Consider the following 24,058-nt stretch of genomic DNA (forward strand, 5'->3'; position numbering starts at 1 on the left):
CTATTTTCCGGAATATTGACTGGCACAGACAAGCTGTCTTGTGCGGCAAATGAAGCATGTTGCAAATGGAGCAAAGGGCGGCGCGACTGCCTCACTAATCTGAAGATCACGAGAGGCAGCACCTGGGGGATGCATGGGCATGATTCATAGCAGCCGCCGCAGACAGACCTCTGGTTGTGCAGCATTTAGTTTCGATATATGGTATCAGTGGACGTGCTCATCGCATGCCTTATTGATGGTGCCAATGGTGAACAAACAATGTCATCTCGTAGCGATTGTCGCCGCAGAACACGTCTTGTGCGACACTATGTTTTCTTTTCTCACACTTTCACCATGCCCTCCTCCTCCACATTCCTCGCTATCGCCGTCTTTCAACCCCCACTATGCTCTGTGTTCGCTCTTCAATCCTTTGCTGTGCTTGTTCCCTCAGTTATGCCAAGGTACGCTGACGCTCATGCAGGGAGAAGCACCTAAGAACTGCGCTCTAAATGGTAGGACACAGGTTACATATTTAAGCTGTGCCAGTCCTTAGAGCACGGCTCTTAATGGCCCATTCCTGCAGTGTGCAGCAGCGGCGGCGTAACCAAGCTAACAAGCAGAACAGCGGAAGATGAAAGAGCAAATTCGGAGTGGCAGATGAAATACGCGAGCTGTGAACAGAGAGAAAAAGAAAAAAAGGTTTCTTTTGGTCTCCCATAGATCACTATGTGTGATTGATAATTGCGTCTAAGTTTGGTAATTACAAAAATACCTGACAGACTCGCTACACATATACAGGGTGTCCCAGCTAACTTTAGCCAGAGTTCAAAAATAAGCTGTAGCCATGCAGCAATAAGAAAGACACGCCGTAGCCACGCGGCAATAACGAAGTCAAGCCGTAGCCACGCAGCAATAACGAAACCAAAGCTTCTAGCCCAAATTTTCTGACTGAAATTTCTGTTTGGATCTGCATATAGTACGAGGAAAAAATTTGGGACACTAATAATAGGAGAAAGGAACTCTTATTATATGCGAGCTTTTACGGTATTGCCGCGGATGGCCAGTGCCGACAGGTCGCGCAAGATTCTGTAATGCCAAGTTGTATAGTACGCCTTATCCATATCGAGAAAGACGGATAAGAAGGATTTCTTATTGATTGATTTATTTATTTATTTACAGAATACTGCAGGCCAACTTGTGACCTAGGCAGGAGCGAATTTGTTCATACAGTAATGCAATTAAATACGTTCAAAGAAAAGAAGTGCATATGAAATATGAAATACATTGAATCATATGAGGTACATTGAAGGATGATATAAATACATCAAAAACACATTCTACAAGCGTACAATGTAAGGGATTGAATTGAAAGGAGAGAAATATTTACGGTACTAGTTTACACAGTTTTTTTTTTTTCATGCTAACACGCATGAAAATACTCATGCGGTCACACGTTTATTTGAAATGCAGTTTTTCAATGGCATTTAATATGTTATTGGACAGGAATACATCGGCCGGCAGAGAGTTCCAATCATTTATTGTTCCAGAAAAGAAGAAATATTTAAAGCAATCTGTACTCGCGAAAATAGGGGTTATCTTCTCGGGGTGATAATTTCTGGTAGCTCTAGCTGGTAGCGGCTGGAGACAGGGTGAATGACCAAGTTGTAGTTCCCTTTTCCAAAGGCGGAAAAGCAATGTTAGGCGTGCTACCTTTCTTTGGGATTTTAGGGTGGCAATATTATTTTCATTAATCAATTGAGAAGGGGAGTCATAACATCCATAACAATTATATATGTAGCGGACGGCAAGCCTGTTTATGTTTTCCAGTTTTTAAATATTTTTTTCGTGAATGGGTCCCAGAAGCATATTCTAATTGCGACCTTACGAGTGTGTTGAATGCCAATTGTTTTACGGATGGAGGAGAATGTTTCAGCTTGTGTCTCAGTAGGCCGAGTTTACGTCAAGCAGACGCACAAACATTATCAATGTGTTGCGACCAGGTTAGACGATTGTTAATGGTTACACCCAATATCTAAAGGAGTCTGTTTCAGAGACCGCAGATTCATTAATAGTGTATTGATATGCTAGCGGGTGTTTTTTGTTGGTAATGCGCATAAAAACTGTTTTTTCTTCATTAAGTTTCATTTACCAGGTGTTGCACCAGTCAGAAATCGCAGTAAGACTTTTACTCAGGATCACTTGATCATTGGCATCTTTAATCTCTTTGTAAAGTAAGCAGTCGTCTGTGAACAATTTAATACTCACACTATCGTCTATGCATGCTGTTATGTCGTTAATGTATACTAGGAAAAGTAGCGGTCCGAGCAAGCTTCCCTGCGGCACTCCCGAATTTATGGGGAGACATCCAGAGTAATGGCCCTCAACATCGACGAATTGTCTGCGCATGCTCAAATATGCACAGATCCAGTTTACAATGTTAGGTGGAAACCCATAGTTGCTTAGTTTTGTTATCAAACCAAAATGAGAGACCCTATCGAAGCCTTTGCAGAAATCAAGGAATATAACATCAACCTGGCCGGCTTTATCAAGAACTGAGGCAAAAGCGCAGACGCTAGAGAGAAGCTGAGTAGTGGTAGACAGCCCCTTACGAAAGCCGTGTTGGCACGGGGACAGAATACCACGTTTTTCAAGAAATTCTGTCATGTAATTTGAGATAATATGCTCTAAAAGCTTGCAAGATGTAACCATCAGTGATATAGGGCGATAGTTTGATAGTAATGTAGGGTCGCCTTTCTTAAATACAGGCACAACACGAGTGACCCGCCAGTCTGATGGAACAATGCCACAAGATATGGACGAGCGGAAAATTACGAGAAGAAAATGTGAAAGCCACTCGGCATAGCGACGAAGAAAAGCATTAGAAATGCCGTCAGGACCGCATATCTTTTTTGTGTTTAGATTTAAGAGCATAGAAAATATACCCTCGTATCTTATAAAATCTGAATTTACGTTTTCCACATCTTCAGCAATGACCGGAGAGCACTGATTAGACTCGGAGAAGATAGAATGGAAGTAATGATTAAATTTGGATGCCTGGTGTTGCTTATCTTGAGTTATCTGACCATCAATCTTTACGTGGTCAAGAGCTTGCCTCTTCTTATAGTTCAAATGTCGCCAAAATTTTTCAGGGTCAGTCTTAAGAAATTGGGTGAGCGTGTGGGAGCAATAAAACTGCCTACCTGCTCTAATTTTTTTAGTGAGTGTTTGTTTTAGCTCGTTGAATACTGGGCCAATTTTTTTTTTTGCCTTCGGAATCTTTTTACTTTTCTAACGAGGTGGATTATATCTCCATTGATCCAAGGATTTTTTCGGTGCACCTTCTTCATTTTACTAGGGATGAAGTTATCAATACAGAAGTGGCAAATGGATTTCAGCTTTAGCCATAGGTAGTCAACATCATCGCCAGAGAAGTCTTCCAGTGCTAGTTCAAGGTAATCGATAACGGGCTCGCCATTTGCTTTAGTATAGTTCTTGACGGATTCGCATTCTTTAAGCGCGTTATTTGAACTATCTGTTCGACATGTGAAGCACACAAGCCGATGATCTGATATGCCTTCCTCAACGGTTATTTCAACGTCTCGAAGAGATCTGCTGTGAAAAACCAGATCAAGAATAGAGGAAGCAGATACCTGCACCCGTGTTGGAACATGAACTGCTTGGTCAAGATAGCAAGCTAACATGGTGTCGAGGATAATTTGGTCCGCTAGAGTAGGTGACGAAAGTTTCTTCCAATTTATGCTGGGAAGGTTAAAATCGCCAGACAGTATTATGGTCTTTCTGCAATAGTTAACAATATGTTCATGGAGTTTGGTTAGGAAATCTGACGTGGCACACGACGGACGGTACACTGCTACAAGGTTAAACAAGAAGCCGTACAAATTGATCTGTAGAAACAAACTGTCATGATTATCAATTTGTTCTAGTAACGATACAGACCTGTTTTTGCTCACAATAACGGCCACACCACCGCCACGGGAAGTTCGGTCCCTTCTGATTGTTTATGTACGAAGGCATTGCAAATGTTTGCTTCGATGCGCACGAGATGGTCGGTTGTGGATCATCTTTCTCTAAAGCTACACTGATATGGATCAAGAATTTTGTTTGACTCAAGGAAGTGTAAAAAAAAGCAACGGTTTATCATTTTTTCAAAAAGTTTACAAATACAACTTGTGAGGGCGATTGGGCGGTAACTGGCTACTAATGTGGGGTCTTTGCCGTGTTTCAGAATCGGAACAACAAGGGCTTCTTTCCATGCTGTAAGGAGGTACCCCGCAGCCCATATAGCGTTGAAAAGTGTGAGTAGCGTTATTTGAGCACCACTGGGGAGGTGTTTAATCATGTCACACATGATCCTGTCCGGTCCAGGTGCAAAGCTCTGACATGCAGCCAGGGAAGCTCTCAACTCCGCAATGTTAAAAGGCAGGGTATGGGGTTCGTTCTGTCTGCATTTGCAGTCGATAGCCTTGCATTCTGCTACTTGTTTGTGCTTTAGGAATGCCTCAGAATAATGTTTAGAACTGGGAACATGTTGAAAGTGTTTGCCAAGAGCGTCGGTTTGGTTTTCCAAGCTGTTCGCTTCATTGTCCACTAGGGGCGACGAATGAATATCTTGTTCCTTCAGCCTTCTCAGCCCATCCCCATACTTTAGCTTCGTCAGTATATGAGTTTATGCTGGAGAGAAACCTCTGCCAGCTTGCTCTCTTTGCCTGTCGTCGCGTCTTTTGTCCCTCGGATTTAACCTGTTCAAATTCAAATAGATTTTCGACCATAGGACATTCACGTAGTTTGCCCCAAGCTTTATTTTGTCTCCTCCGTGCCTCTTTACAATCGTCATTCCACCAAGGGACCCATCTTTTGAATGGGGTGCCACTTGTTTAAGGAATGAACTTTTCAGTGGCGTCAATGATAAAAGTGGTAAGGTATAAAACAGCATGATCTATACTAAAATTATCTATAAAGTCTTGTGATAAATTAGTGAATTCCTTAAGATATTCCCAGTCAGCTGAGGCCAGTTTCTAGCGAGGGACGTGTGGAGGGAAGTCAAGTTGGTTTATTAAGTTCAATGTTGCTGGGAAGTGATCACTTCCGAATGGATTTTTAATTACACATTCTAAATCAGGGAATATAGAAGTGGAGCCAATTGACAAGTCTATTGACGAGTATGAATTATGGTGGTATTATGATAGGTTGGTTCCTTCTTATTGAAGAGGCACACACCGCAGTTTGAAAGGAAGTTTTCAATGAGTCGACCTCTCGTGCCCCATCGTGAGGCTCCCCACATCGTGTTGTGAGCGTTAGTCTCCCACGAGCATCTAAGGCTCAGGAAGCTGATCAATGAGGTTATAAGAGTGTTTTTTCGAGATGATGGTTTGGGGGTATATAAATGGTACATACAGTGACCAACTTATTAAGAAGAATGGCCCAAACTGATACTGCCTCAAAGGACGCCTGAAAGGCGATGTGTAAAATGTGAAGGACATGTCGGCTACTACTGTTACACCCCCAGAGGCGTTAGCCTCATCACAGTCTTTTTGAAAGATGGCGTAATTTCGAAGAAAATTTGTGTTCGTAGGTTTCAGATGTGTCTCTTGGACACACAGCAACTTTTGATTATGCTTTTGTAGGAGTCCTCTAATATTATCACGGTTATGAAGTCCTCTAACATTCCATTGTAGTATTTGTGTCTACATTATGATAAATGTGTTTTGTGCTGTGTGTTTAAGAGATGAAGATTAGGTCACAGGCCCTTTTGTGGCGTCATGATGTGAGTTTTGTCTTCTTTTAGAGTGATCGCGAGAGCCTTGCCACTCCTTAGGCACTGGTGGCACCATCTGGCTGGTTGTTGTGACAACAAGCAGCCAGACGGTGCCACCAGCACCTAAGGAGTGTGGGCTGTACAACTCAATATTCTCAGGAAGCACACTTGAACCAAAGGTAAGTATTAGATGCTTTGTTTTAATCTATTTTACGTCATTCCTTAGCAGAATTCTTTTAGCATTACATTTTGATCACCTCCAGCCTTCTAATAATTCTGCTTCTGTTAGCTCTATCAGGTCATCATTGGAAACAACACCATGGGTGGTCTCCATTGTGCAGTGCGGGGTAACTGCCACTGAGACATCTCCGAACGATACCAGGTTATGCAGCTTCTCATGTTGCTTTTTGTTGCGGAGTTTCCAAAGGAGATCGCTGCTAGGCATCTTTGATGCTTTATAGCCTGGTCCAAGTGCTTGAGTTAAGGATTTCGAAACAACAAAAGGTGACATGGTTCATGCTTTTTTTTTGGTTTTTGTTTTTCAGAGTGGATGACGCAAAATTGAAGGAAGGTTTCTTTTTGGCGACCAAAAAATTCAAAGATTTCATCGGTCCGCCCTCTCTTCAGGGAGCGATCAGGTAGTGAAGGGAAGGAAGTAACCATAGGTAGACATGCAGTTTTCAGCAACAATGCCAGCCACCCACCACAGAGCCTTACAAGGGGATACTGCAGAGTCAGTAAAAACAGGGCCTCCAAACACCAGCTGTACTTTACCACTATAACCAAATATGACATAACCTAGGTTGGCTACTCACATAAGGCTAACCCTTGCTGCCTGGAAGATCGTAAGTAATAAAGAAATGAGTAGGAGACAGGAAAGATGAAAAGTGAGAGAAATACGAAGGCTGGAGGGAGAGGGAGGCAGGAAAAGGCAACTACAGATTTCCCCCAGATGAGTCAGTCCTGGGGTGCCGTCTACGTGATGCCGAGCCCAAACGAGTGTGTTGCCTCCGCCAAGGGTCCTTAAAGGTCCTAACACTCAGCATCGGCTCAACCCCGAGGATCCCCTTTTCCCCGGACACGGCTAAGCACTGCACGGTTAAATGCGGGAGTGTCCAACCCTCATGTGCTTGGGTACGTGGTGTCGCAACACGTAAAACACTTGCTTACGCAGATGCACCTGTGGGGGAAAGCAGAGGAGGAGAGTATGGTGAAAGGGTGAGGAGGAAAGAAGTGCCACATGAGACATGCTTCACGGCAGTGACAAGGCATGCGGCGAGTGTGTGCACTGATACCCTATATGGAAACAAAGCGCTGGCATGGGCTTCAGACCCATTGCGGATGCGTTACTTCGCCTGCGTTTCTGTGTTCACGCTTCCTTTCTGAACAATGAGCTGTCTAAGCAAAGGCTCAATGCCGCCGCCAAAAGGACTCTGTCGTTGAGAATCAAATAATTTGCCACAATATCTTGCGAATTCAAAATGCCTAAACAAGTGTGCTCAAAATTTGTATAAGGGAGTATTGTAATCGTCTGTGAATATTTTTCTACGCCTCAACATGATTTATTGGCCCACAAGATATGATTATAGAGTTCTAGATGAATAATCTCTTGATCTACTTTGGCTTCCTGTTTGCCATTAGTGTCCCTTTAACCCTTAAGTGCCGGCAAAATATCCAAAATCTGTTCAGAAAATTTAACTCTTTTTTCATTGCATATCTGGATAGCAAAGCAAACTTTTGCAGATTCGAAATATATATAACACTGTGCTGGTAAATTCACAACTTGTGTCTGAAAATACACAAATGTAAAATGAGGAGGCAATGGCAGAAGGTTCCATCCATCTTTGTCCAGTGCTGCAGCATATCGAAACTGTTGTTGTAGTCGGTGACATCACAGTTACTGGATGTGTCATAGTGCTGAAAACACTGCTGTCACTATCAATGACCTCATGTAGAAGCAAATAACCTTTGGAGCTTGACGACTAAATCAAATGAAGACGGGTGCTGCAACATGCAACTAGCAGCTGCCACTTCTTGAATCTTTGCTGGACAAACAGGGTCTATGGGCTCCCTAGCAGAACAAACAGAGATCTCGACAAAACGTCAAAATGGTTTGGATGAACGCAGCCTGTTACTGGCACTTTGAAAGAGCACCTAAACTTGTGGACGAGACAGACTAATCCACGGAAAATAATAATAATAAAAAAATAAATATGAGTTTCACCACAAGGAAATACTACAAAGGGTCATTACCTTGAGGAAATCTTCATCTGGCCAAGGAAGCCCGTTGAACATGACATCCGACGATATCATCTCGACTAAGAGCAGTGCAACGATTTTCATGCCACCAACGGGGGAAGTCCGCGTGGGTGATGGCCTGTCATTGCGCCACGGCAGGGCGCAACATGCCGTGATCGCTTCCAGCAGGAGCTGCTTGTTCAACACCACCTCTTGATCTGCGATGGGCGGCGACGGAGGCACGCTTCGCAGCCCAGAGCCAATGACACCAACACGCACTATGGACGAGTGGCTCTGCGGGAAGTTGATGGACGTGGCGAACTTCTGGTTCTCGTCAAGGAGGTGCACAAAGCGAGGTCGCCGCAGGGACACTTCAGTGCTCCGTCGTGGGCACGAGCCAAATCGCCAAGAGACCTGCAATGATTGATTAATCGATTGGTTTCCAAGGCTGATGATGGGCTACAAGGGATGCGGCAGTGAATGGCTCCAGATTAAAGGTGCCCTCAAACTCCTTTAGAGTAAAAATCTACTGCATAGGAAATGTACTACCTGCGTCATTCTCTTGCTGAAGTGCTCTATGCATGTGTTGGAACGTGTATTTATGTATGCTTATCCAGCAATAAACCAATACTAGTTGCAGTACAGCGCTTGTGTTTGTTCACTGTGTTATGTACTCATATTGAAGTGCACTGCTGTATTCCATTTATTGGGTAAATCTTGTACGAGTGCTGGCATCAGCTCTTTTAGCTTTTCCCTCCATTTTTTTCCCCCCCATAGAGGAGTGCTGTGCAGAAAGCCAAGGACACGGCCGTTTGTCAATCACATGTCAACTTTCGTGTGTCAGCCGGCGTGTCAACGGCATGCACAGTAGCCCTCTATTACCTGTGGCTTGTGCACAGCACTCCTTTATTCTCAATTCGACACCCTCGCCGCTAACACACCTTCGCTCAGTGCTGCACCCACCCGCCTTATGCCCTCTGCCCTTAAGAAGAATCCCACCTATATATATACTGTGGTGAGGAAAGCATATGTCGCCTTGAAGAAGACAAGTCCACTTGTCGAAACGTCGGCTCCTGCTTTCACCTCGTTCTCATTTTGCTCATCGTCTAAAATTTTACCAAGCACATTAAACCTGACCCGCAGCAGTGCAGCGATCAGTTGTTCCCGCAGCGGAAGTGCAGAATTGCCCGGCTAGAGAGCGCTTTGTTGTTTATCAAAGGAGAAAACTCGACACACTCACATCAGTGAAACCGAACTGTATCGACTGCATCAAACTGCATTGCTTGGCTGACAAGCATGCTGCTGGTCAGCCAACCTAACGCGGGATGCACCCTGTTTCATCGGCTTGTCCATGCTATAGGACATGTTCTATTCCCGCGCCAGCCACCCCACACTGCAGAGTGTCCCGATTTTCACCGACGTAGCATACTGCGCCACTCGTGAATCTCGTCCGCATCAAGTCAGACTGTATCCGCGCCTTCAGCTCGGCCTCCCCAATGGTCTCTTCTTCGAGTGGAGGCAAAATGTATCAAGGCTCTACCGTTGAACGTAGACAACCAGATGGAGAAAACTGGCTGCACACTGAGAATACTTTGCATCAAAAGAACATCGCAGGCGCGCAACAGTGTGGGCACGGTGTAAGGAGCAGCTAGCAGAGTGTTATGAGTCTGTGGGCTAGCAGGTATGCGGGGCCTGCCTGTTGATACAGGAGAACAGCATACAAGCAAGGGAAGCAGACGACCTGGGCGCCAGTTCTCTAGTCTTCAAAGCACATCATTTCCGGCGTCTGGTAATGGCAGAATTTTTTTCAGTTTCGGTATGAAAAACATAGAGTTTTGCGAGCGTTTTATGAAGCGCCCACCCGCATTTTAAGCATAAAATTTTTCCCTGAGGCAACTGTATGCCTAAATGATCTGAAACGGGGCTTTTTACTTGGTCCAGAATTTCGTTGTGGTTGGCCTTTAGTAATGAATACCATCGACTTCCGTTGAGTCGACCCTGACAGGACCAATGATATTGATTTAATTATCTGGGGGTCAAATTAAACAGCATGCCGAAGAAAAAAAGAAGGAAAATCACCACTCATTTATTTGGCAGTATTTGCCGGAGTTTGACACACCTCCGAATCAAACCCACGTCAACTTTCTGTGTGTCAAAAGTAGAAAACTAATGTAGAAATTACTTAAAGCTCCTAACTAAAGTATAAATCTAATGTGCACCCGATTTTGTTTAATTGCAGGCATTTTTAAAAAATTCAGCATCACCGTACGTCTTTTAAATTGAACTGCGCTGTGATACAGCCCTGCTATACAGTAGTGTACGAACACCGCAAAGGCGGTTTTGGTTTTGTATCCAACTGCACTGCCCAGGAAATTTTCGGCCCAATTTTCTTGGAAAACAAAATGCGCCCATTAGAATCTAGTAAATACCGTAATCAGTAATCAGACATTGTGAGCTACTGTTATTGCTTGAAAATCTTTCTAGGGTGGCCCAAAAGTAGGAGTTTTGAAGGGGGATGATGTGTGTTCAGTGCATTCAATGTCCCCTAAGCTCCGCTGAGACAGATGCCGCAGCTAAAGGGGTTGTTATTGGTGTTACCATATGGGTCAAGTGCATGTGTGCAAACTGGTCAAGTTCGATTTACCCTGCCAATGCCAATTTTAGTTTCGAAGTAACGAATATTTGGGGCTATATAAATGCATAGGTGCCGGGCAGGAACTTCGGTTGGGATTGAATTAACCGAAAAAACGAATTAACGCAATTCTGCTATGTAGGATATAAAAAAGGTACGTATTTACTGACATAATGATCGCACTTTCTTTTTCAAAAAATTTGCACAAATTTAGGGGTGCAATTATTATGCGGGGTAAATTTTCTGTGAAAAAACAACAACAACAATTTGAGCACCGAAAACGCAAACAAGCTGTGGGTCAGAATTCGTACGATAGCTATCATGAACATAACCAAAAATAAAGGTTGGGTAAGGCATAAACGCACACATTATTATGATTCTATTGCACAAGGTTATGATTCTATTGATTGCAAATTTCTCAAAAAAAACTTGCGTCTACAGTTCAATCATACTAACAAAAATATTTCAGCAATCACTTGACACATCAACTCTTCCAACTCAATGAAAAATTGGGAAGGTGATTCCAATCTTCAAATCGGGCAATAAAAGTTCACCATGTAATTATCAACCCATTTCCATTACTAGCACATGCTGCAAACTCTTAGAACATATTATATACTCAAACCTTGTCGCCTTTCTTGAATCTAACTTCTTTTTCTCACCAGCTCAACATGGCTTCCGGAAATCATTTTCGTGTGAAACACAGCTCATATCATCTACTCATAAACTGCACCGCATTCTTGATCGTTCTTCGTTAGCTGACTGTATTTACTTAGATTTTTCTAAAGCATTCGACAAGGTCTCCCACAGACTTCTTTTTCATAAACTTAGTCAACTTAATATTGATAATAGTCTTTATTTGTGGATGAAAGATTTCCTTTCAAATCGTTCCCAATTTGTTGTAGCCAACGAACTTTCCTCTAACCAATGTCCTGTTCAATCTGGAGTCCCACAAGGATCCGTATTAGGCTGCCTTCCTTTTCTCATTCTCATTAACGACCTTCCCTTTTTAGTTTCTTTTAATATTCATCTTTTCGCTGACGACTGCGTTATTTTCCGTGAAATAGTTACTGATAACGATGCTAACATTCTCCAGTGAGATTTAAACTATTTATCTAACTGGTGCAATACTTGGCCAATGGAATTAGGTATTAACAAGTGTAATGTGAGGCGTATCTCTCGCGCATCCAGTAGTCCTGTTCCAGATTACCTAAACCACTCTCTCTTAGCCGCGGTTTCCTCCTATAAGTATTTAGGCGTTCATATCACTTCTAATCTAAGTTGGTCTCTGCATAATGAGAATATAATTAACAACGCTAACCGCATGTTAGGGTACTTACGCCATAACTTTTCTGCAGCCCCTTCGTCTTTAAAGCTCTTAATATATAAAACACTCATTCAATCTAAATTAGAATATGTCACTCCAATCTGGGATCCCAGACCCACAGTCTGGGATCCAAGCGTTAACGATTTGGTTGGGTCACTAGAAAAATGGTGCAGAATCGCTCTACTCGCTTCATCTGTTCCTGTTATAACCGCACTGCTAGTATAACTTCTATGAAATTTGGTTTGTCTCTTCCATCCCTAGCATCCCGCCGAAAAAATTTTGACTTGAACTTTTTCCATCGGCTTTACTATCACCCTACCCTCCGTGACGAATTCATTCTTCAGCCATATTATATATCTAACTGTGTTGACCATCGCTTTAAGGTTGGTATCGAACCATGTCATACTAAAACCTTTCTTTACTCTTTTTTACCTTGAACTTCACAAGATTGGAATCGCCTTTCTTCTGACATTGTTTCCATTAATGATAATGCCAGATTTAAATATGCCTTAGCTAACATTGTATAATTAGGATTTACCATACCTTACCATGCTTTGTGATATTATGCTTATTATGTTCATTATTACTTTGTTATTATTATGTTACTATGGACTGTATTTATTCTCTACCCACTCCCCTCTGTAATGCTTCGGCCCTGAGGGTAAATAAATAAATAAATAAATAAATAAATAAATAAATAAATAAATTATGTAGGCACTACATGAATTGCACGTTGCCCTTTTATGTTTTGTTTTCTCATTCAATAATGACCCCTCACTTTATTCCTAGTCTGACTGAATCTCCACTATCATTGGTGCAAGGTTCATCGTCAGAACTGGCAGTGTCACCACTGGGGAATTTTTGCAGTCCCACAGAAAGTCATCTTCCGTCCTGTCCAGTGCGTAGGATAAGCCGGTCATCTTAAAGCTCTTGGCCACTACGTCGTCAGAGATACAGCTCCATGCTTTAATGATTCAGGAGCAAAGCACCTCTGCGGACAATCTTCAGATTTTTCGCTTGGTGTCAAATCACGTTGGGTGGCCGCCATCCACACTGTGCTTGAACGATTCATTCAGTGATACGTTGAGAGGCTATAGCAGCAACGTCAGACCCCCAGGGATCACTACAATGTCCGTACGTAGCTCCTTAAGCTTAGCATGAACACACTCGTCAAGATTGCTTCGGAAACTGTCCAACACAATAAGCGAGGGAAGTGGAAGCGCACCTGGTCTTCGTCCCCGAACAGTATAGATCCGATCGACCATGACTTCTCCTGTCATCCACCCTTTTACTTGAGTCTGGATGTGGATGCCACAGGGAAATCTTCCCTTTGGAACAGCCTTGCATTTCAGGACGACACATAGTGGCAGCTTTCGCCCGTCTGCCGTCACTGCAAACATAATGGTGCATTGCAGCTACCCTGCACCAGATGTCTTCAAGAGGATACTCCAAGCACCCTTCTCGCTGACTGTTGTATTTCGGGGCATGTCGAAGGTCCACGAAGTTTGGTTGGCGTTCCCTATTTGCGACAAGAGGAAGCTGTTCTTTTCACGGATCCTTTTGACGAAGCAGTGAAAGTCTATCATCTTGTCTTGATACGCAGATCAGAGCCATTGGTATAACGTTTACCACCTCAGCGACAGACAATTTCATCACATGAAGCGAGTCGTCCAGCTGTTCTTTTCACGGATGCTTGTGACGTAGCAGTGAAAGTCTATCATCTTGTCTTGATACGCAGATCAGAGCCACTGGTATGACGTTTGCCGCCTCAGCGACAATTTCATCGCATGAAGCGAGTCGTCCAACTGGAGCTAGTGCGGAAGTCCCTTGCGATGATTTCCAGCTTCTTGAAAATTGCGTGCACCTGTGTCTCTATCATTTCTAAAGATACTGCACAAACATCTTTGTGCAGGTCCCTTACGTATTCAAGGACCGCCTCCTCAACGTGAGGGAACTTACCCATTTTGGGTTCATAAAAAGCCCGGCACATCTTGCAAGTAGCTATCAGCTCTTCACACTTGTTTTTCCAGTACCCTACTTTAATTTCATCGATATCGAAATGCCTGCTGGCAGCACGGTTGCCATGCTCCAGCACATAACAGCCTTAAGCTTAAACACGGCCGTAAAACTAGCATACCGCCCCATGGCGTAATGGCAACGAAACAGACAAACAACTACAAAGCACACTGCCACCTTGCAAACTGGCGAAAATGCGGTGTCCATGACAATGCGTCAGAATACGTTTACTGCAGGATGAGGACAGGTCAATCAACAGGCAGCTGCCACTGTAACAGTGCTGGACATAAAAGCAAGAATGGCGGCCGACGGAAGGAGCCTATCGAGTTTTTGTTTTTTTCATGAGTACTGTATTAACTGAGATCTAACGCACACATTTTTCCGTTAGAACGGGTCCAAAAATTACATGCGCATCAGAATGAAGTACGACCCTACATCTGCGATACCATATCGCGATCAGCATTTCAAAATGGCTGACTCGTACTTGCTTCGAGCCTAGCTGCCGTAGCTTCCTCCATGTGTGCTGCAGTATGTGTGCTTAGGAATGACTAAGGTTAGTCCACCGTTCACCTTCCCATTTGCTGCATTTGCTCTATGAGCATGGAAGTGCCGACTACGAAGACATGCCAAGTTCATCAGGATTCATTCATTCAAATAACTTTATTCAGTGCCCTGCGATTTGGTGGGGTGGGCCTGGACCCCGCCTAGGTTTCAGCCAAGGGTTGTTGGCCCTTGGCAGCTTCTTTGGCTCGCTGGACGGCCCAGAGTTGGTGCTGCAGGTCGGAGCTGAGCAACGCAGACTCCCAGCGCGCGTGGAGGCTGTCGCTGTTTGAGGCTGCGTCCCTGTTACCCTGTATTACAGCCGTACATTCCCATAGGATATGCTCCAGGGTGGCTCTAGAGTTGCAATGTGTGCACTTGTCGGTTGGGTATAAATTTGGGTGTATTAGGTGCATAATAGCTGGACTCGGATAGGATCTGGTCTGTAACTGCCGCCATTCTACAGACTGGTTTTTGCTTAACTTAGGGTGCGGCAGCGGGAATGTACGCCTCTGCAATCTATGGTGTTGTGTAATTTCGTGAAATTTGGTCATTCGATCTTCCCACTCCCACTCATCGGTAGTCAGTGAGGCGGGGCTAACCGAGGCTCGGTCCGTAAGTTCTCGAGCCATGCAGTGCGCCACCTCATTGCTACCGTCTGGTAGTGTGTGAGCGGGTGTCCAGATGAGATCGATATTTTTGTCGCGGTTATTAGCTAATTTCAGGAGTTGTAGTGCCTCTGGGGAGATTCGACCGTTGGTGAAGTTTCGTACGGCCATCTGGGAATCACTGATAAATACGCCTGCTGGTGTTTGTGCTATGGCCAGCGCAATAGCTATTCCCTCTGCGGTTTCTGCATGTAGTGTGTTAACTGTAGCGCTCGTCGTGCATTTTCCCTCGCAATTTATCACCACTGCTGTGTAGGCGTGCTTGTGTCTGTATCTAGCTGCGTCTACAAATGTGGTGCCCTTGCTGTTACCGAATTTCTTCTGTATATTGCGTGCTCTGCTTTCGCGTCTACCCTGATGGTGGGTAGGATGCATATTCTTGGGTATTGGAGAGATGGTTATCATGTCTCTGATGTGTCTGGGCATATCTACTTTGACGCCATGTTGGGTATGATACCCAATACCTAGGCGATCCAATATTTGCCTGCCGGTTTTAGTTTTGGACAGGTGTTCGTACTGTGCTATTCAATGTGCCTCGATTAGCTCATCCAGTGTATTGTGGAGACCTAGCTGCAGTAGTCTATAGTTGCTGGTGGTGATGGAGAGTCCGATTGCTTGCTTGTAGATTTTTCTGATTAAGCAGTCTAATTTGTATTTTTCTGACGAGTACCATCGTAGGTATGGTGCCACGTATACTATTCTGCTTATTACGAACGCTTGGACTAGTTGAATCAGATTGCCTTCTTTCATTCCACTATGTTTGTTGGCTATTCGTTTAAGTAGCTGCATGATTTGAGATGTTATATTGTCTAATTTGCGTATGGTCTCTCCATTGTAGCCGTTACTTTCAATGATGAGGCCCAATACTCTGATCTTGTCAACATTGGGTATGGGCGTACCTTCTGCCGTAGTTAGCTGAATTTCCGGATTGTTTCGTTCCTCATAGTTGCGTGGTTTTCGGCCACGTCATGACGGTACATAAATGAGGAGCTCAGATTTCTCTGCCGAGCCCGCCAGTCCGGTTCCTGCTAGGTATTGTTCAACTGCTTCTATGGCACGTTGTAATGTGTTTTCAACCTGTCCATCGTTGCCATCGCTCACCCAGAGGGTGATATCGTCGGCGTAGATGGTATGATTGAGGCCATCGATTTCCTGTAGCTTTGCTGGTAATCCAATAAGAGCCAGGTTAAACAGCATCGGTGATATTACTGAACCTTGGGGCGTACCTGCGCTTCCGATCTGTAGTTCTTCAGAGTTAAGGTCCCCTGTCTTAATGTGTGCCTTTCTGTTGGTAAGGAAGTCTCGTATATAACTGTATACTCACTGGCCTAGGCCTAGCTCATTTATTCTGTTTAGTATTGTTTCGTGGGTAACACTGTCAAAAGCTTTCTTTAAGTCCAATCCTAGGATAGCTTTGATGTTCCGACTTGTGTTATCTATCATTTGATGCTTAAGTTGGAGCATTGCATCCTGTGTGGACAAATTTCTCCGGAAGCCCAACATTGTAGGGGGGAGAACGTTGTTATGCTCGAGATAGTTGGTCAGTCTCGTTAGGACAACGTGCTCCATGAGCTTGTCCACACAGGACGTGAGTGAAATGGGTCTCAGGTTCTCCAACTGTAGCCACTTGCCTGGTTTAGGTATTAGAATAATCTGGGCCATTTTCCATTCTTGTGGTATTGTACCGGATTGCCAACATTCGTTCATATACTTGGTAAGTTCTTCTAGAGAGGCATCATCGAGATTTCGGATTGTCTTGTTTGTTATTCCGTCCAGTCCCTGCGCGGATGTAGTGTTAAGCTTTTGTAGAGCTGCTCTCAATTCCGCCTCGCTAATCTCTTCATCTAATTGTCTGCTTTTGGTGCCTGTGTAATCTGGGTGAATTGCTGTTTTAGCCTGAGATATATACATTGTGGCTACCTCATCGATAAAAGCTGCTTCAGTTTTGTCATATGCATGTAAGATTTTGTTTATGTTTTGTCTGTACGTGGCTTTACTTTCCTCAGGATCCAAAAGGTGCCTGAGGAAGTTCCACGTTCTGGACAATCCTAATTGATTATCGATATTGGTGCATGTTGCTTCCCATTGCTGGTTACAGAGTTGTTGTGCGCATGTTTCTATATCTGTGTTAAGCCGGGCCAGCCTGCATCGGAGCGTCCTGTTGTGTCTCTGAGTTTTCCATCTCGTCAAGAGACCTTCTTTAGCTTCCCACATATGTAGGAGTTCACTGTCTACCTGTTCCATTTGCGCGTCCTGGGGGATTACTTGTGTGGCTGCATTAACATGATGTAGCAAATAAAAGGAATGTGCTCACGTTTGCGGAGACGGACAGAAATCGGGCTGCATCATGGGTGTTCGGAGTTCCCTAAGCTTGCGTGCAGGATTGGCACGGCCCCTATCTTGAAAGTGATCTGCGATGGAGACAGTCTACACATCTAGGCGCATCGTGCTGTGTTCTCATCGCTTAGTTCGCGTTAAAGTGAGAAGCCGCACAAAGGTCAATTTGCCCACTCCTGCCACCGCACTCTCTCACTCTAGCGTCTTGATAAAGAGTTTCCGTGGTCATTCAGCGAGACGCGTTCATGTTTGCTTATGCGCACGTGACACCATGCTTGTTAATTTATTTAGTAAGCGAATGTCTAAATCTTTATACGGCTGATAAAACTACCATCCTTACTATTCGTGTAGCTGTCTACTAATTTGCTAACGCAATCGATGCTTCACCTTTCGGGTGAAACTGCGACTTTATTTATTTATCGCAACTTTAGTGTATTAGGGGTAAATACTTGTTTTTCCAAATGAAAGCAAGTTGTATTTCTGTATAGAAGAATGAGGCCTGGGGTACTGTAAAGGACGTTTTTGGGTTACAGCAAACGGGCACATGTTACAATTGAGGGCGTTTTTTTTTTCCTCTTTTTAGGTCACGGAAAAAGGATGCGCTTTACAATTGAGGGAGCGTTAGAATCAAGTAAATACAGTACTTTTTGTGCACTGAAACAGTTTCTTCTGTATCAGTCATGAATAACACCATTAATATCAGCAAGTCTGCAGAAATAACGTAGCCATGTCCACTTTGAGGGGACAGAAACAGAGATGGGCACGCTCAGCTGCCACTGGCATAGAAACACATGGCGGGCATGCTACGAAAACTGTAGCATTTGTCTTTATACAATCCTAATATGGCATGTTTCCGCTAAGGGTGGGGGAATATCTTAGCTGTGTCGTAAGCACTGGCATATGAAGAGGATACACCTCTACCAGATCAATGTAAATGTGGCCACTGTCGTTACCGCTCCCGATTTGGTGCGTGCCCTCGAGTGCAGACGAGAGGAATCGAAAGAAACCTCTTTTTTTTCTTGTTGATGACGACAACCATCAAAAAGCCAACAAATAATGAAGTCAAGGCAAGTTTAGTTGTAGATTTTTTTCCCCTTTAAGTGCAGAAAGTGATGAAGGGAATGAAATGGGGCATCTGCTTAAGAATCTCTTTGGTGCATGCAGTCCGCTTGGTAAGTCTTGAAGAGTAATTTGCACAGCACTCGACAGATGGTAAGCATTATCATCATCAGCCAGACCTGGTACACGACATTTCGCTGCGGCAAAGTTCGGGGTGCGATTATCATGCAATTAAATACACAGTTTTGTTTCGGATACGACTTCACCATAAGGGGGCCCCGCCTGCAACAGCAAACCCCTTCGTGCGCAGTGAACGACGGGTGGTGTCAAACGGACGCTCTCACCTTGTTGTCAAGTGCCCCAGAGAGCAAATTGCGGAGTGCCAAGTGTTGTGCAACGGAGCGCGTGCACAGCGTGGACAGCAGACGGAAGCAGACGCAGGCGGCCGTGTACTTGCGCGACGGCCCGTAGTGAGCCGGATTGCAGACAATGGCGAAGAAGTAGGCAACAGCTGCTGCGGCCACCTTGACCACGGCTGTGGGGGACATGGCCTCTGGCTGCACAGACGTGGAGAGTAGCTCCGCCACAGCATCGGCGTACGTCAGGTCAGAGGACAGCTGCATCTGCTCAGCCAAGACCTCGGCGAACTTGCAGACAGTGCTGCTAACACGTAGACCAACCTGGTGGAGAAACACGACAGAAGGCCAGGAAAGCGCGATCTCGTCACACAACTGTTACCGTGCTTGACTCCATGAAGTATTAAGTTATTGTAGTGGAATGTCACTTCAACACTTTCCTGCCCGTGGGAAAAGCAGCAATTTATTGGGCAGTCTAGTAAATACTTTCCTGCCTATCACACAACACGCTTGCAGCTAAAATACATAATTTCCAATCGTAGAGGAGGAAATTGTGTTTTCACAGGTACTTGTCCCAAACAACACGATCATTAAAATGAATTTGAAAAAAAGAAAGGAAAGACAAAAACCAAACAAGAACATTATAAAAAAACGTATAAAACACCATTGTTACTCCACACAAAGAAAAAAAAAATTCAGTGTATACAATTCCAATGCAGGGGGCCAGTGCAATACTCCAGCAAATATCCCTAGATGGACAAATGGATGTTATGAGCGTCTTCTTTGGAATGGGGCGATGGGTTGCGCCACCAAGCTCTTGCTATTATACTGCCCAATGTCCTACCTAGGTTAAACAATAATAATAAAAAGAAAATAAAACTGCTATGAGCTCCCGCAACCAAATTTTTGATTCCCTATTGCGAATTGTGCTTTCATACGTCTCCGTTTTTTTGTCGTTTCTCTACTTTTCTTCCATCAATCCTCCAATCGCCTCTTACTAATCCCTATTGCAGACATGTTTACTTTTACACTGCTCTCGCTGAACCCAAGGGCTTCAAGGAGGCCAGCGGTGCCTAAATCAACCGCTGGGTAGAGGTCTTCACACTTTAATAAAACATGCTCCATAGTTTCCCTAGCTTTACCGCAGCAAGCACATGCTTCTTCTTCCCTCTTATATCTCGCTTTAAAGGTGCGTGTTCTAAGGCATCCCGATCTCGCTTCGAAAAGTAATGAGCTTCCCTTTGAGTTATCATAAATGGTTTCTTTCCTGATTTCGTTTTTTCCTCTTAAGTAGTTACTCATGGCAGGTTTCTTTTCCATTGCCGCCACCTATGAGATTATTTCAGCCTATCTGACTTTCTGCTTGAACGTCTTTGTTACTGTGTTGCCCATCCTACAGGCCGCACACCAAATCAACTATTCTACTGCCGTGTTCCCTTTTAGCAGCTTTGCCATAAAACCTTCATATGAAACACAAAACTTCTTGAAAACTTTTTGAAATGGTTTGAAAGGTACGTAGACATACTGGCTTACAGTTGACTTTCGTTAATTCGACCCTAACGGGACCAGCAAAATTTATCAACTTATCAGGTGGGCCGAATCAAACAAGATTAAGAATAAACTCCAGAACACACCATTATTTCTTTTGGCAGTATTTGTCCTATCCTACCACACCCCCAAATCAAATGTGCGCATGCTTTCTATGAATTCAAAGTAGTAAACTAACGTAGAAATGAAATCAAAGCTCGCAAACGAAGTAAAAACTTAACACGCGCCCGATTTTTCGCAAGATAAATTAATTTGTTGCATAAAGGCGGGCGTTTTTTTTATGTCTGCTTTGCCACACAGTTTTTGAAGTTAGCTCTGCCACAATACACCCATGTGAGGTTAAGCATACAATCGTTGGGAAGGCAGTTTTGGTTTCATGCCCAACTTCAGTGCACAGGCCATTTTTGACAAATTTCTTTACAGAAAAAAAAAAGTTTCAAGCTACTGTTTTTGCGTGAAAATCTTCCTAGGGAGGGTCCAAATTGGGCATTTTTGGCAAGAGATGATGTGTGTTTGACGCATTCACTGTACCCTTAACTCCAATGGGACAGATGCTACCACTATAGGATTCAGTATTGGGGTCACTATAGGGGCCAGGCGGGTGCGTGCTGACTGGTCAAGTTCGAATTATCTGGCAAAGGCCAATTTTAGGATCTAAATAACAAAAGTTTGGGCCCATAGAAATGCATGGGCGCTGGCCAGGACCTTTAATCGGGACCGAATTAATCAAACAATCGAATTAACTGGAGTGAACTAACGAAAGTGTACTGTATTATGAAATTTTGAATTGCATTTGCGGCAGGAGGTGTTTCAAATGTTTATATAACTCTCACATCAAGGGCGTACTTATTGCTTTTTGACCGAGAATACTTCCACGTATGTTGTACATTTAGGTTTCTAAAGCTTGTAAAAATGTACTAGAAAGGTTTGGTTTCTTGTAAATTAGAAAGTTGCATTGTATCGACTGCCCACACAGACTAAAACCCTGCCATTCAATTGTGTTTAGCAAAATAGAATTTGTGGATTGCACAAATGTAGCCACATTGAAGGTGCAAAAGAAAAGGGGAAACGACATGCAATGACAACAGGCCACAAAAATCTACCTTTTCTTGGAAGGATGTGTTTATACACAGAACAGAGCACTCATGCTATTCTCCATGCATAAATATGTGTGGAGAGTGCTCGCTTGCCTACATTTCTTGCAACACACATGTACATCAGAAGAGCGGACTGACGCACTAGTTAATATTGCATCATGCAACGTGTACCACAAACGAAGCACACAATATGACAAAAGAAGTTTGTCTTGACCTCCATTGTCTTGCATGTCCCGTCTGCAGTGCATGCACATCACGTAATGTTTCATAGGTTTAATCATGCTGAGAGGACTAGGGTGTACAAGCGATGCCAGACTCTTCCCACATAGGATATGCAAAGCCGGACCTATGCCAAGCCGAACAACGTGTTCTCACTGTTCGGTCACTCCCAACTGAGGTACGGGGGGGTCTAATGGTTAGAACAACTGGCTCACCAATGAGAGAACACGAGATGTAATCCTACTGTGGGGAAAGTTTTTCTTTTGCCCTGCTTATTTTTTTAAGGTTTATATAATGGTTACTTCCCGTTCATTCTCATAAAAAATAAATGTGGTCACTGGCATTGAAGTAACAGGCAAACACAGATAAAGGTCTAAAAAAGTTATCAAAAACTTCCTTCAGCAACTTCGAGACCACTACTACATTGGTGTTAGCACAGCTACAGGAGGTTTTCAAGAAGTGTGCAGCCAATTTTTGAAGTTTCGCTTATACTTCAAAGACATATTCTAGATGCTGTTGACCTCTTTTTGTGTTTCATGGCTTGTCGGGACTGATCAGCTAGAGGTATACTTTGGCAAAATGGATGTGCAGCAGGCACTAACATAACACGAAATGGTGCTCGAGGGAGTTGTCACTTACCTGAGCATTGCCGCTGAGTTTCTTGAGGTTCTCAACCAACTGGGTGGGGTTAGGGACTCGGCCTGATCGCAATTCAGCCATTAGATGCGAGATGGTGTGGGTCAGGCAGTTCACGTGAACCACCTCGACCTGGTAGATCAACGCCTGCATGCAGAGGACCACCATTAAAGACTCAAATCAATTTATGGACTAGCCACAGTTTCAGAAAATGCCTGTATTTGCTAATGTAAGGCCCGCCCTTTTTTTATTTTTATTTATTTATTTATTATTATTATTTTTTAACTGAGTGTGGTCAGTCTTATAGCTACTGACTAAAGCCTTGAACAGCACTCAGACAGCTATGCAAATTAATCCAACAACTGGCAGTTGACTGTGAACACAGTTACAGTCACTGACCGATTTTAAGGACACAAAAAATGCCACAAAAAGGTCCAAATAACTGGGCAGTGTGCCTGTCAAAAAAGCAAAATGTGTGACAAACTTCCGCTAATCTTCATCTTATTGCCAACCAGTAGCAATTAGTTTTTGCAAGTCTCCAAAAAAAGAAAAGAAAAGGAAACGCATGCATGGTGGCATCCTTCCTATGCGCACCTCTGTGAGCACTAAACGAGCGAGAAACAGGTGATCGTCCTTTGAGCGATTAGTGATGATATAGCCATCAGTTTTGCAAGCGCAAGAAGCCGAAATCACCCACGAAACAAAACCGAAACCTCCGCCCGCCCACGCGCGCCAATGTGCGAGCGGTAGTATATAGACGCACTGGAGAAAACTAGTTCTAAAACAAACCATGCAATGAAAATCGAGAGAGGGAGGCAGGAGAAAAAAATTTTCCTGTATTCCCACATAGTGGCAGCACATGCCAGAAAAGAAAAAGTTAGGAAATTGGCGTGCATTTTAAACGCACAGACGGCGCTGTAAATATACGGCATCGACCATTTTGCACTTGGTCGCGGCGCTGTATATTTACGTCATTGACCCTGAAAATGTTAAGTAAACTGAGACACCACGAAAAGCAACATACCACTAAGCAGGGTGTCTACCAAGCTGACATTTCCAAATTCCCTGAGTTTTCCAGGTTTTCCCTAAGCACTTTTGCTAAATTCCCTGAATGAGCCAGAACTTTGTTTTATGTCAAGACAGGCTGACACCATGTTGCCCGATGCCGTCACTCTCTAGTAAGCATGTTGAAACAAAAAAAATGACTTAATCCAGTTTGAATAGTAAGGAGTAATATCTATTTTACTTAAAAAGAAAACAGAAGGAAGGTGTTAGTAAAATGCACAGTGAAAAAAAATGATAAAACCCATTGCAAATTGGGTCGAACATATTCAAATACGAGTGTAAGGAGATGCATACATAAGTAAATATTTTTTGAATATGAGCTATTTCTATCAACTGATAGCAAGCTCATCGGTATGAGGCCTGAACTTTGTACAACTAAGATTCTCTCTCAGCAGCTGGGAAGTCAATCTCAACTGTCCTGACAATGACATACTGTCTGCCCGTACAAAACATCTCAGTGTAGGGTTTCACTGCTTTAAATAGCTTATTTTGGTTTGAATGAAGGACACCTGCATTTCGGCATCAGCCAACGCTTTGTTTTTTGAGCTCAAGCTCCTTCAAAGGG

The 24,058-nt window shown here is 43.7% G+C and overlaps 1 protein-coding gene across 2 annotated transcripts in view; it reads right to left on the bottom strand.

The window, feature by feature from the left end:
* The window catches only part of omd (integrator complex subunit 5 omd), a 57,168-nt gene that overhangs the window by 9,289 nt on the left and 23,821 nt on the right, over nucleotides 1-24,058 (bottom strand). For both annotated transcript variants that reach the window (XM_065443443.2, XM_065443444.2), the window contains exons 4-6: nucleotides 22,432-22,575; nucleotides 18,917-19,252; nucleotides 8,009-8,407 (exon numbers count right to left, since the gene is read on the bottom strand). In XM_065443443.2, the coding sequence (XP_065299515.1) occupies nucleotides 8,009-8,407; nucleotides 18,917-19,252; nucleotides 22,432-22,575 (879 nt within the window). The remainder of the gene's footprint in view (nucleotides 1-8,008; nucleotides 8,408-18,916; nucleotides 19,253-22,431; nucleotides 22,576-24,058) is intronic.

Source organism: Dermacentor albipictus, chromosome 9 (assembly GCF_038994185.2).
Source record: "Dermacentor albipictus isolate Rhodes 1998 colony chromosome 9, USDA_Dalb.pri_finalv2, whole genome shotgun sequence".
Classification (NCBI taxonomy): domain Eukaryota; kingdom Metazoa; phylum Arthropoda; class Arachnida; order Ixodida; family Ixodidae; genus Dermacentor; species Dermacentor albipictus.